We start from the raw sequence: 14,012 nt of genomic DNA on the forward strand, positions 1-14,012 counted from the left end.
TTTTCTGTCATCATCTTATTTCTGTCCTAGTTTCCTTATCTATCAATATTTGATTTTAATTTAATTAAGTTAAATTAAAAATGTATTTTATGTGTTTTTTTGTTAATCATTTTCGATCCTTGTTAGAACAAGGAAATGATAACCATAAATAAAGCAAATGTCAGCTGCCTGTAGGGCATTTCTGTTTGGATATTCTTACAGGCATCTCATACCCAGTAGTCTAATCATAACTCATCTTCTCTTCTTAAAAACTCCTCCCCTCTATTCTCAGTTTTAGGAATTTTACCATCCACTTAGGTATCCTGGCCCGAAATCTAGACTCTCCACCCTTACTCACATCTCACTTCCAAAATAATGACCGAGTTCTGTTGATTATACACATTAAATATCCCTGGAACTTTCCCTTGCAGCGTCCCCCTTGCCCAGGCTCGCTTTGTCCCGCCTGAGTCCATTCTCTGCATGGTAAATAGAGTGATGTGTTTTAAAAGATAAATCTGACCCAGTGACTCCTTCAAAATCTCTTCCTTGCTGACATGAAAAAGTTCAGCCTTAGGATGGTATTCAGAGCTCACCATGGGCTTGCCCCAGCCTGTCTTTCCTGCCTTGTGTCTTGCTTTGGCCATTCACACGCATCCTTGACAAGCAACCCAGAATTCCTTAAACACTGTGTGTTCTCACAAAACCTCCCCACCTTTGCCAGTGCTCCTCTGTGTCCCTTTGCTTGCTGAGTCCTACCTGTCCTGAGGAAGAAACTCTAGTCAGGTAATGTGCACAGCGTGTTATGTTGTAGAATTTGTATGTTGCTTGATTTTCAAGATTACTCTTTGGGCTGATTCAGAAATGACTTACTATAGTTAGCGAAAGTGATTTTGAGTCCTGAAAACCTAATAGTGAAAAAAGCCAGGTGTTATTCTGTGCACAAACTATTGATCATGTCTTTGGGGAATTGAGTATTTATAAACATGTACACAGTAAGTAATACAGCAGCTTATCCAGCTTAAGCAAAAAATGGGATTTATTTTAAGGATACAGGGGTCCTCCTTCTGAACCCAGGGACAGAAAGATAGCTGGGTCACGGGAAAGAACTGGAACCTGGAATCCGAACGCTGCCAGGGCTTCCTTTGTCTTGGGTTTGTGCTTCATTGTAATTGCCCCTTGTACACACTGTGCATTACCTTCCCTCTGTCTCACTGTCTCATACTCATGGGCAACCCTGGCTGCTCCAACTTCATGCCTACTGTGTGCAGCTGAACACAGCTAGAGAAAAGCCAAGCCGGGTGGGCTGGTAGGTGTAATTTTTCTCTCAAGTTTTTTTTCTGAAAATGTTCAAATCTGTAGAAAGATTGATCGAGTCACCTGGATGGATTCATCATGTGTTAGCGTTGCCTTTTTCCGTATTCACTTAGTATGTGTGTGTGTGTGTAAACATACATACGTAAACATACATGTTGGTTTTGACCGAACTGTTTGAAAGTACAGAGAACCATAAAGCAGAGATGGGGGACAGGAGGTGGCCAGGGAAGGCCGCACTGAGAAGGTCGCATTTGAGCAAAGACCTGAGGAGGGGATGCTGGGCAGTTGTCTTCGAGAGGAGTGTGCTAGGGAGAAAGAGGGGGCAGTACAGGAAGTGGCCCCTAACACCTGGCCAGTGTGTGCGCTGAAGAAGAAAGAGCCTCTGCTGCACTAGACTGTGGTTTTGGTTTTTTTTTTTTTTTTTTTTTGCGGTACGCGGGCTTCTCACTGTTGTGGCCTCTCCCGCTGCGGAGCACAGGCTCCGGATGCGCAGGCTCAGCGGCCATGGCTCACGGGCCCAGCCGCTCCGCAGCATGTGGGATCTTCCCGGACCGGGGCACGAACCCGTGTCCCCTGCATCGGCAGGCGGACTCTCAACCACTGCGCCACCAGGGAAGCCCCTAGACTGTTTCATTGTCAAGATATTCCCTGCCCCTTCCTGGCGGAAGCTTATGTTTCTCAGCCCCACTGGCTGCAGGTGTGGTCATGTGACTTGTTTTGGCCAATGAGATGTGAGCAGAAACGAATTGCTCCCTTCTGGGCCGGTACCCAGTGTGCACGCCCCTCTCAGCCTTGACAAGTGGGAGTGTTCCCTGTAGAGGCTACTTTGTCATCCTGGGTCCTTGGAGGGAGGACGATTTGGAGCAGAGCAGCACTTGCATCTGAATGTTTTCAGGTTTTATGGACATCGTAGGAGATAATAATAGTTTCATTCTCTTCACCAGAAATTGTGTGAAAGGAGAAGGAAGATGGGCAAAAATAGAAATTTATTATGTATCATTGCCATTTTCATTTGCACCAATACCTATTGTAATGTAAATATACCCAAATGGAATCACAGTGTGTGCCCTTTTGCAACCTGCTTTTTCAATTCAGTTAAAAAAAAATAATGTGGTAAAATACATATAACATAAAAATATACCTTCTTTTAAGAGCAGGAGATATCGAAGTGAATAGGGAACATATTGTTTTCTTTAAAAGATAGGGCATGACTGGGCTTCCCTGGTGGCGCAGTGGTTGAGAGTCCGCCTGCCGATGCAGGGGACACGGGTTCGTGCCCCGGTCCGGGAGGATCCCACATGCCGCCGAGCGGCTGGGCCCGTGAGCCATGGCCGCTGAGCCTACGCGTCCGGAGCCTGTGCTCCGCAACGGGAGAGGCCACAACAGTGAGAGGCCCACGTACCACACACAAAAAAAAAGATACGGCATGACTAAGCTCTGTATGTATGTATTATATATGTATGTGTGTATGTGTAACCTCCCTATGAAGTGACAATGGATGCCCTAAACATCCATTATCCAAGGAGAAGAGTTGCACTCTTCTCCTTTGTGTCTTTTCTACTCTCCTTGTATCTTGTGCAGACCTTATTTTGCTGTATCATAATTGTTGATTTTCTTCTATGTCTTTCCCCAGTGGATCTGGAAATCCTTAAGGATAGAGCTTATGACCCCATTGTTACTTTTAGTGCCTGCTACCGTGGCTGGTGCAAAGTAGACAAAAAGCCAACAAAGGACTGAATTTGGGGGGCAGGATTATGTTCATAAAGTGTCATTATTTTCCTGTTTTATTTATTGATACTCTATATATTTTAAATAAGAAAATGGAAATATTCTTTGTTTCAGAATACACAGTCATCAAAGAGAGAGTTTACTAATATTCTAATGTTGTTAGAATATAAATACAGTATCTGAAATACCAATGCATAAATTCCTTTATTCGTAACTGATAATGGACAAGCACTGTGTCATCAGGGAGGTAAGGCTGCCTCCATCTGCAAGACGCTGCAGCTTCAGAGGGGGTTTTCTTCTGTAAAAGATCAGTGGGGTTTGGGTAAGATTGTACCGTCTGGAGTTAGAGAGGCTACTCTTTGGCTTTCTAGCTGTGTGACCTTGAGCAAGTCACTTAGCCTCTCTGAGTTCAGCTTTCTCATCTGTAAAATGGGAAAATAAATGTACCGTCTCTTTGGATTATTAGCTAAGTTTATATACGTGAAGCCCTTAGAACCAGCATTTGAGACGTGATAAGGGTTTGGTAAGTGTTAATCATATTAATGTTAATTATTCTTTTGTCTTAGAGTTCGCAGCAGCCTCCCAAAGTAACAATAATTGTCAGTGACTAACCTAGAAAACTTTATTATCTGAGTGCCGTATTCACTTCCTCTTTGCAGGAGAGGAGATTATAGGATTGTATTGAGAAGTAAGGAGATATTTACTTGTGTTCAGTTGAAACCTTTGACCTAAATTCTTAAGTCACTTCTTGCTGTAATGTTAAGATTTAAAGAAAAAGCATTTTTTCATATTTTTGGCCTCATGTATATATGGTGACAGTGATAGAATGAGTTTAATATATTCTTTTTAAATGGGGAGGATTTAAGTGACAAGACTTTTGGAGCTTTAAGTGAAAATTAATTTAAAATTGTGAATTTTAAAAAGGAAACTTGTGAATTTTAGATCTCAGAGCTGTGGTGTTCAAATTTGAATGTATTTACTTTGACATATATTGTTGGGCTTAGATATAGGCATATTGTGAAATTGTCATGGCATTTTATAACTTTTAGATGTGACCAGCTATTAAAAAAGAAAATAAAACCTACAATAATAATCAAAACAGGAGATATCTCTAGAAGGACACCATCCCAAAGAGTAAATATTTGAAAATGTTTTTCTTTATGTTAGAATTTAATATTTTAGAATTTAATAATTTGGAAAAGTAAGATGCTTTTGTAGAATGACTGTTTACTAAATTTAAAACAATGCCTTTTGGATTTATTTTTCCCCACACAAACGCTAAAAATAGGAGGATCAGTTTGGCCCATCCTGTCTTAGCTTCTGCCTCGTGTCACCACAGTGGCCCTTGCTGTTTTGAACAGAGGCTGTTTTGAATCTATTTTTAGTTAGTCAGAAACGTGAGGGTAGGAAATGCTGCATCAAGATAAAACAGTTCCAGGGAAACCTCTATTTTATTTATTTTTTATCCTTTTAAAATTCTATTATTATTATTTTTTTGGCTGTGCCGTGTGGCTTGAAGGATCTTAGTTCCCCGACCAAGGATTGAACCTGTGCCCCCTGCAGTGGAACCCAGGCCCACAGCAGTGAAAGCACTGAGTCCTAACCACTGGACCGTCAGGGAATTCCCGAGAAACCCCTATTTTAATGTCGTTTATGAAATAAGAACTGAAACAGTCAAGACAAGAAAAACTCTAGGAATGAGATTTCATGATCAGTATGTTTGGTTTTGAGTTGTGGTTAGGACGTAAGTTGAGGAATTGGAAGTTCCTTTTTTATGCTCTTGGTTTTTTACTCTCTGTGACATCTAGGAAGACAGTTCTTTAAAAAAGGACTTCCGCTTAACTTAAAAGACATTCTACCGGTCTTACCTGCTTATGTATAGAGTAGGCAAAGAGGAAGACGTTTAATAATACTTTGGTGTGTTGGGACTATTTTTAGGTTGTGTCTCATACGTTCTGCTTGTGATGAAAGTGAGGTCACGTCTCTTAATAGTCAAATTAATTAGGTAGGCCTTCATACCTGCGATTGCTCAAAGCCATTCTCTTGGGAGTCTCCAGTCCAGAAATTCCCAGGGTCCTCAGGCTGCTAGGCCAGTTCAGAGCCACCACCATGGTGGAAAGTGGTCAGTCCATTGAAGGGCACTGTCTTCTACTGAGAGCGTTGCAGCGGGGCCCCCAGAGCACTGCCCCATCCATGGCTGTTTCTTCCCTTCCCAGCAGGTTTTTAAGATGGGGGGTCAGGACAGGTTCTGCCAGTCTCCTCCTACCAGCGCATGTTATGCGTAGACCTGTCTCTTTTCCTTACTCCACTCTTCCATCTCCCTTCCTGGTCCACAGTATATTTTACAAAGTCTTGATTCTTATTCTTTTTTTTTAAACCTGTGTTTGTGGAGTGGTGGTGGGGAGGGATTGGGGAATCGCAGCACGGTGGAAATCTTTCTTCTTGGAAAATTTCCTTCAAGCCCGTATTGCAGTGAGTCAGGACATTTATTCTATGTTTATATCACTGAGGAGGACATCTGAATGTAACATCTCAGGCTGAACTTGGCACCCAGATTTAAAGTGGCTTCATATTTTTTTCAAAAGCAATGTGTGTGCTTTTTCAAAGGTAATATTATCATTCCCTAAACAGTAAATTTTATGTGCAATGCATTTTCTGATAGTTTTCATTTATTCTTTAATTCATTCAGCACATATTTAAAGAGCACTTACTATGTGCCAGGCACTCTTCTAGGCACGGATGAGCCATCAGAGAAAAAACCGAGAAAAGCCCGGGCCTGAAGAAACTTAGAGTAGGGGGATGGTGAACACGCAATACACAAAGGAACATCACAGGGCTTTCCTGGTGGCACACTGGTTAAGAATCCGCCTTCCAGTGCAGGGGGCACGAGTTCGAACCCTGGTCCAGGAAGATCCCACATGCCGCGGAGCAACTAAGCCCGTGCGCCACGACTACTGAGCCTGCGCTCTAGAGCCCGTGAGCCACAACTACTGAGCCCACGTGTCACAGCTACTGAAGCCCACGTGCCTAGAGCCCGTGCTCCGCAAAAAGAGAAGTCACCGCAATGAGAAGCCCGCGTGCCTCAACAAAGAGTAGCCCCCACTCACTGCAACTAGAGAAAGCCCAGCAACGCACAGCAATGAAGACCCAATGCAGCTAAAAAATAAATAAATAAATTAATTAAAAAAAAAAAAGAAACCTCACATACGTAGTAGGTCAGGTAAGAGCCGTGAACATAAAATGAATTAGAGAACAGGGCAAAGTGGTAGTTTTCTCACAATTCTCTGAGGAAGGCACTGTTTATCCCCACTGTGCAGATTCGGAACTGGAAGCCCAGAGAGGTCAGGCGACTTGTCTTGAGCCCCCCTAGGTAGTGAGTTAGTAGTAAAGGTTGCATTTGAATTTCAAGTCAAGCACGGGCTCTTAAGTTTAACTGCCTCTAAAGTAATGAAACTTAACTTCTAGCAAATCCCCAAATGCTGGTTTCCTTGAAAATTTAAAAGTCTCTTCTGCTGTACTGGTGTGTCTACACAAACACATTTTAAAATGAAAATACTGCCTTAATTTCAGTATCAGGTAGTAAGCACAGTGTTTGTGTAAGGTATTTTAATTTACACTAAATTAAAAAAAATGGAGAATCCTCATAAAGACTGTAGCATTTCCAGTGGGCCTTGAGGGATAAGTAGGATTTATTTTTAAAAATTATATCCTATTTGGGGCTTCCCTGGAGGCGCAGTGGTTGAGAGTCCGCTTGCCGATGCAGGGGACACGGGTTCGTGCCCCGGTCCGGGAAGATCCCACATTGCCACGGAGCGGCCGGGCCCGTGAGCCATGGCCGCTGAGCCTGCGCATCTGGAGCCTGTGCTCCACAACGGGAGAGGCCACAACAGTGAGAGGCCCGCGTACCGCAAAAAAAAAAAAAAAAAAAAAAAAAAAAAAATATATATATATATATCTCCTATTTGAAACGTGTAAAAGACTATATTTAATGTATAAGTTATGAAGAGTAATATGATGAACACCCATGAACTCACTACCCATAGTTGTAAGTATACAACCCAATGAATTGTCACAGGGTGGACACACCTGTGAAGCTAGCATCTCATTAAAAAAGACAAAAGACCATTACCAGCTCCCGAGATGCCCGCTCATGCCTCCCCCAGCCATCCTCCCTGTACCCCCGCACCTCCTGCCAAAGGTAACCACTATCCTGACTAATGTTACAGTTCAGTTTTTCTTGTTTTTGAAATTTATCAAAATGGAATCATGCAGTCTTTGCTTTTTCATGCCTAGCTTTTCTTTTTATTTATTTATTTATTTTATTCATTTATTTTTGGCTGTGTTAGGTCTTCGTTGCTGTGCACAGGCTCTCTCTAGTTGCGGCGAGCGGGGGCTACTCTTCCTTGCGGTGCTTGGGCTTCTCATTGTGGTGGCTTCTCTTGTTGTGGAGCACAGGCTCTAGGCACACGGGCTTCAGTACTTGTGGCGCGCAGGCTTCAGTAGTTGTGGCTCGTGGGCTCAGTAGTTGTGGCACATGGGCTTAGTTGCTCTGCAGCATGTGGGATCTTCCCAGACCAGGGCTCGAACCCGTGTCGCCTGCATTGACAGGCGGATTCGTCACCACTGCGCCACCAGGGAAGGAAGCCTCGTGATTTGTGTTTTTAAAGAATTACTGTGATTGCTGTGTGGAGAATGGGTTGCAGAGGAATCTAGGTGATACATGCTTTCTTATCATTTAGGATTTTATTCTATACTTAGATTAAAAAAAAATCTCCCTAGCTCTTGGCAACCACCATTCTACTTTCTGCCTCTATGAATTTGACTAGTCTAGGTGCCTCATGTAAGTGGAATCATACAGTATTTGTCTTTTTTGTGACTGCCTTATTTCACTTAGCATAAAGTGCTTGGGGCTCATCGTGTTGCAGTCAGAATTTCCTTTTTAAGGTTGAATAATATTCCATTTATGTTTAGAGCACATTTTATTTATCTATTAATAGACTTTTGGAAATAATTTTACTATGAACATGGGTAAACAAATACATGTTTGAGTCCCTGCTTTCAGGTCTTTTGGGTATATACCTATGAATGGAATTACTAGATCATATGGTAATTCTATGTTTAATTTCTTAAGGAACTGCCATACTGTTTTCCATAGTGGCTGCACCATTTTACATTCCCAACAACAGTGTACAGGGGTTCCAGTTTCTCTACACCCTTGCTAATAGTTGGTATTTTATGGGTTTTTGTTTGTTTTTTTGATAGTAGCCATCCTAGTGGGTGTGAGGTATTAGCTTATTGTGGTTTTGATGTGCATTTCAGAAATCTAAAGCTTTGAAAATGTTTGAAGAAAGGCGGATGGGGCCTCTGCCCTCACCAGGCCAGAGTGGACCCAGGTGTATCCATTAGGAAGCTTTTGCAGAGGTCCTGGTGAGAGAGGGTGGTGGCGGAGGAGCTGAGCGGGGAGGGTGGACTCCAGCAGAAGGAACAGGACTTGGTGGTAAATTGTCTGTGTTTGAGGCGGTGAAGGGCAGCAGAGAAGCTGGGAACACAGACCCTGGGTCTCTGGCTTGATAATTGCATTGGGAACAGGTTGGGGGTGGTGTTTCTGGTCCATCCCCCCCACCCACCCACCCAGTGAAGTATTCCTGAGAGAACAACTTCGTTAGCTTCTTTCAGTGAGGGGTTTTTTTTTTTTAAGACACATATTCTTTTATTTCTGTTAAACTGAATATACAATTATTGTGCCCTAGGCAGCCAACTTTTACTTATAACTACAATTTAATTTCGCGTTAACAAAACACAGACAGTGAAAAGACAACTTTGTGTAGATCTAATCACAATAGTAAATAATTTATACAAGGTTTTTTTTGTGACCAAACAACTTCAGGATTTTGTATAAATTCATCGATAGATGTGTTTACAGCAGGGGCACAGGGAGGGGCTTCCGAATGTTGGGGTCAAGAATCAGGATGTTCTTGTTGTCTGAACAATAGAAGGAGCAGATTTCCAACAATGTTAGGATGGCAAATAGATTCTTAGTTCAGCTGAGGTCTGTCCCCATTAGCATTTGTCGTAATTTAACTTTTTCATCTAACTTATTCATAATGGAAAGGGTGTGAGCAACCTAGTTGGTTTGCTTCTTTTTTTTTTTTTTCCTTCTGTGTCTTTAAATTTTTTTTTTATTATTATTAATTAATTTATTTATTTTTGCTGTGTTGTGTCTTCGTTTCTGTGCGAGGGCTTTCTCCAGTTGAGGCAAGCGGGGGCCACTCTTCATCACGGCGCGCGGGCCTCTCACCATGGCGGCCTCTCTTGTTGCAGAGCACAGGCTCCAGACGCGCAGGCTCAGTAGTTGTGGCTCACGGGCCTAGTTGCTCCGCGGCATATGGGATCCTCCCAGACCAGGGCTCGAACCCGTGTCCCCTGCATTAGCAGGCAGATTCTCAACCACTGCGCCACCAGGGAAGCCCTGGTTTGCTTCTTTGATGCCTACTTAGAGCCAGAAGCCTTATCGTAATTGTCGCGTATGCCCACTGCCTGGGAGGGCCGGTGCTCAGAGTTTTTTGCCTGGTTATGAATTAATGACTATCAAAATGTGGGGAAACCATTTCTGTGATCCACCAGGATTTTGTGGTACATATTTGTAATCACTTGATAACTCTGAGATGTCATTATAAGGAAGAAGTTGTTGATTATGTTTTTATTGAAATTAAGTAAGAAAAATCTAATCATTTTGTTCTTGAAAGGGAGAGTAAAATTTGTCCTAGTATAACTTTTGTTACTTTCACTGTTTCAGTGACTTATATTTATTTCATATCCTACCTATTAATATGACCAAATTTATGTAGTTTTATTACAATAACAACAAGCTTTAGTGTGTTTAAAAGTGTTGTATGCTTATTATAAATTCACAGTGTCACTCAAGAAGGTTCAATAAACAGAGGTGGTAAGGTGATGACGATGCAGGTTTTGGGGACTTCGCTGGCGGTCCAGTGGTTAGGACTCCGAGCTCTCACTGCCGAGGGCCTGGGTTCAGTCCCTGATCGGGGAACTAAGATCCCACAAGCTGTGTGGTGTGGCCAAAAAAAAAAAAAGATTCAGTTTTTAAAATGTGAGGTGGTAGCTTATAAAACTACTGGTACACAGTTATCACTTGTCTCGATTGAGTGCTTTTTTCTCAAGGCGTATTTAGTTGTCAAGCTCTAGTATGCTTATTGGTAACATTTACGTTTTTGTTCTTTGGCAGAATTGTGTTTCTGCTGTTCAGTTATAAAATGCCCTTTCGCTCTCATTGTAGATCCGACGGAGGCGCCTGGCACGACTTGCTGGTGGACAGACCTCCCAGCCAAACACCCCGCTCACCTCTCCCCAGAGGGAGAGCCCTCCGGGGCCTCCTGTAGCAGCCTCAGCCCCAGGCCCGTCCCAGAGTCTTGGTCTCAATGTCCACATGACCCCAGCTACCTCCCCCATAGGTGCATCAGGTAAGCCTTGCCTTCACACCTGGGACACATTTATAGTTCCCACAACTGTAAGCTTGCTCTTACGCTTACAGTTGTGATGTTTCCACAACAACATAAAATGAATTGAACAATTGCTGAATTGAACAGCAACTGTTTAAAATCCTGCAAGCAGTAGTTTAAAGATTAAGATCATTAGAGTGTGTTTTGTTCATGTCTATTCATTTTGATAGTGATCTGTTGAAGCTACTTGTTTTCCTTTCTATAGCTTTCATCTTTTTTTTTCAAACAGGGTCAGGTCTTTATCTCTGATGGCAAGGAGATTAAGACTAAATTTGCTTCTGCTGATTTCATGAGTTTGGTTGATGCTTTTTTTTTAAGATAAAATAATCTGAATATGCAAGATTGAACTAATGGTCAAAATGACCATCAGTCATTTTGGGGCATCCCTGGTGGTGCAGTGGTTGAGAGTCCGCCTGCCGATGCAGGGGACGCGGGTTCGTGCCCCGGTCTGGGAGGATCCCACGTGCCGCAGAGCGGCTGGGCCCGTGAGCCATGGCCGCTGAGCCTGCGCGTCCGGAGCCTGTGCTCCGCAGCGGGAGGGGCCACAGCAGTGAGAGGCCCGCGTACCACCAAAAAAAAAAAAAAAAAAAAGACAGGCCTCTGATTATGGATCTCCTTGTCTTCATTCTACATTGCCATAGAACTCTCTAAAATTTCAGGGTATGAAAGTTCACCTGATGTGATGTTTTCTATCTGTCTCATTGACAATTGTTTAACTATCGTAAAGGTTTATTTCTTTATAATTAATGAGCTCACAGTTGATATCCAGGACTGTCTTTGGTGGGAAATGCTGATATTGACTCACACTGTATGTTTGAAAATACCTGTCTTTTCACTAAGTGAACTTTTCTCTCAAACATAATCATTATTACCATTATAATTATTTTAATAATTACGATTTTAATTAGGGAAAAGCAGATGCTAAGAGACCTGCGCTGATCATCATATCACCTGATAATGAAATATCTGATTGTCAGCTCTGCAGTCATCTAATGCACTCTCCCTTTGTCACCTCGGAATAATCTGTCTTCATGGTCTAGGATAACTCGTCAATTTAAAGTCTCTGCAGAGTTTCTGTTACTGTAACTCTCATTAGGCATCATTGTAGGCTTCTCCCCATGCAAATGTAAATGCGTCTACGTAAATCTGTTAATTATAAAAGTGAGAGAGATTCAGGCCAAATCACCAATTAGTAGGAAACTAGGCCTGTGCCTGAAATGTTTCCCGTGTACACTGCTTGGAGAAGGCGTGATGGTCTCTAACAGGACGTGGGCTCAGGATTCCAACCGTGTTTCCTTCTTTTCCTTGGAAGCTGTGCTGCCAACAGCCCTGCTGGTCTCCCCGTGATCAGACCCCCCCCAGGATGCTGGAAACTGTCCAGGGAAGATATAGTGGCAAGGGGAGGGGCTTAACATTTCACTGCGTCAGCAAAGGTCAGGCGGGAGACCCAGAACTCTGCCTGCTCCTGGCAAGCTCCTCCACCCTCCCAGCCACAGCACGGCGTCTCTTTGGGACCACCAGGAAGAATCTCGGCGTGCCCCTTATGCCCGCTCACGTCAGCCACCTGGTCTCCCATGTCCTCATCCCTCATCTCACAGTCTCTAGTCATTACATGGTTTGTTACATGTACCTTTCCCACCCCACCTCCTCAAATTCTGAAATCCCCCTGCTCAGTCACCAGCAGAATTCTGCTCTGTGCACATCCCTTCTTCCCCTTGGTGCTCTCACTGGATCTGTGCTCTTCCTCTGTCACATTCTCATTTCTTCTAGACCATTCTTCCTCCACCCCCAAAACACATGGGATTCAATCTCGTGTCACCCGACGGTATTCCCCACTCCTCTAGCTTGTCGTGGCTTATCCTCTGACCCCCCCACCCCCAGTTCTGTCCACTGTCTGTCTCTCCAATACCATTTCTGTCTTAATTCATGATGGTTTCAGTAGCCACATAGACGACGCTTCCAGCGCTCCGACCTCTCCGTTTCTTGAGCTCCTCTCCTTCAGCGACCTTTGCTTCCACCTGACTCCACCCACTCACTGCCATGGTCAGACTCTAGATCTTTCATTGTCAGTGATTTTCTGATGACCACCTTCAGCTTTCTAGCTCACCCCTCTGTGCCCAAATCCTGAGGGTTCCCTCGGGGCTGCAGTCCACTGACCCATCACTTGCTTTGCTTTTTCCTCCCCTCGTGTTCTCACTTCCCTCCTCACCCTGTGGAACTTCCATCGTCAGACAGTACTGTCACTCCCTCTCTGGCCTCTCTCTCGCTTTGTCTTACTCACTTGGTTAAACCACAATCCTCGTTTTCAATCCCATTCCCCTCCTATTCTTGGTCTCTTGCTGTGGAATAAGGCTAGAGAAAAACAATACTAGCTGTCTCATTTCAGACTTGTGATCACAAACTCAAGTGGACCCTGAATACTAGCAGGTAGTTATACCGTGTTTCCTGGTCCACTCTCCCACAGTCTATATCATACCTTCTCTTCCAATCTGTGGCACCTCATTCTCCATGTACACTCTCACCTGGTGGCCTGCCTCCCTATTTCGTGGAGAAAACAGATGCAGGCAGAAGGGAACTTACCTCCTTAAGCTTCGATCATGCCTCCACCCACCTACTCGAATGTGTGGCCAGTTCTTGTTGGGCTTGAACTGTCCCTGCCCTGACTGCAGGCTGCACCGCGGATCCCATCTCCTCTCACCTACCCACAGCCGTTGTTCCAGCAGTTCCTGTCTCTCTCCTGCTTCATCTGGTTTTCCATCTCAAGTGGAGACCTTTTATTTTTTCTTTTAACAGCCATTGTACATGCAGTTCCTTCTCCCCTCTTGGGAGTAAGTAGAAAGGAACTCTCTTGATCTCATACACTCTGCCAGCTTCCACCCCACATCTCTGCACCCCTTCACGACAGAACTTCTGGAAAGAGTTGCCTGTCCTCAGTCTCCTCCTTCTGTCCTTGTACCTCTGCTGAGTCAAATCCCGTCAGGTGGGGCCTCCCGTGCTCCGCTCTGAGTCACTGTCTGATCTGACTTGTCAGCCCCATGCACCGTGGCTTTGGCCTTGTTCTCCTTGAGGTGCTTCCTCTGCTCGGCTCCGGAGCGTCACACTCCTGGTGTTCATCCTATCTCCACCTGTTCCTTCTTAGCTCTTTGTATGAGTCTTTTTCGTTTCCCTGGCTTCGAAGTGTCAGGGTTCCAGGACTCAGTTAACCTCTTGTCCTCTCCAGCTATGCTTATTCTCTTATTGATTTTATCCAGCTTCCTGGGTTTAGTTGGTATTTCTAATCTGATGATGCCTAAGTTTATACCTCCAGCTCAGACCTGTCGTTTGAACCTCAGACTCATGCATCATCTACTACACATCTCACAGGTAACACGTCCAAAATCGAGCTCCTGATATTCCCTTACATCTTGTCTTTTCCTAGGACCCCTTCTCAATAAATGACAACTTTTTTTTTTTTTCTAGTTACTTAAGCCT

At 43.8% G+C, this 14,012-nt stretch overlaps 1 protein-coding gene across 2 annotated transcripts in view; it reads left to right on the forward strand.

Annotated features, from left to right (window-relative positions):
- UBE4B (ubiquitination factor E4B) overlaps positions 1-14,012 on the forward strand; it is a 115,449-nt gene that overhangs the window by 19,325 nt on the left and 82,112 nt on the right. For both annotated transcript variants that reach the window (XM_082612303.1, XM_082612302.1), the window contains exon 2: positions 10,319-10,502. In XM_082612303.1, the coding sequence (XP_082468429.1) occupies positions 10,319-10,502 (184 nt within the window). The remainder of the gene's footprint in view (positions 1-10,318; positions 10,503-14,012) is intronic.

This window comes from Mesoplodon mirus (genome assembly GCF_964341445.2).
Source record: "Mesoplodon mirus genome assembly, chromosome: 3".
Taxonomy (NCBI): domain Eukaryota; kingdom Metazoa; phylum Chordata; class Mammalia; order Artiodactyla; family Ziphiidae; genus Mesoplodon; species Mesoplodon mirus.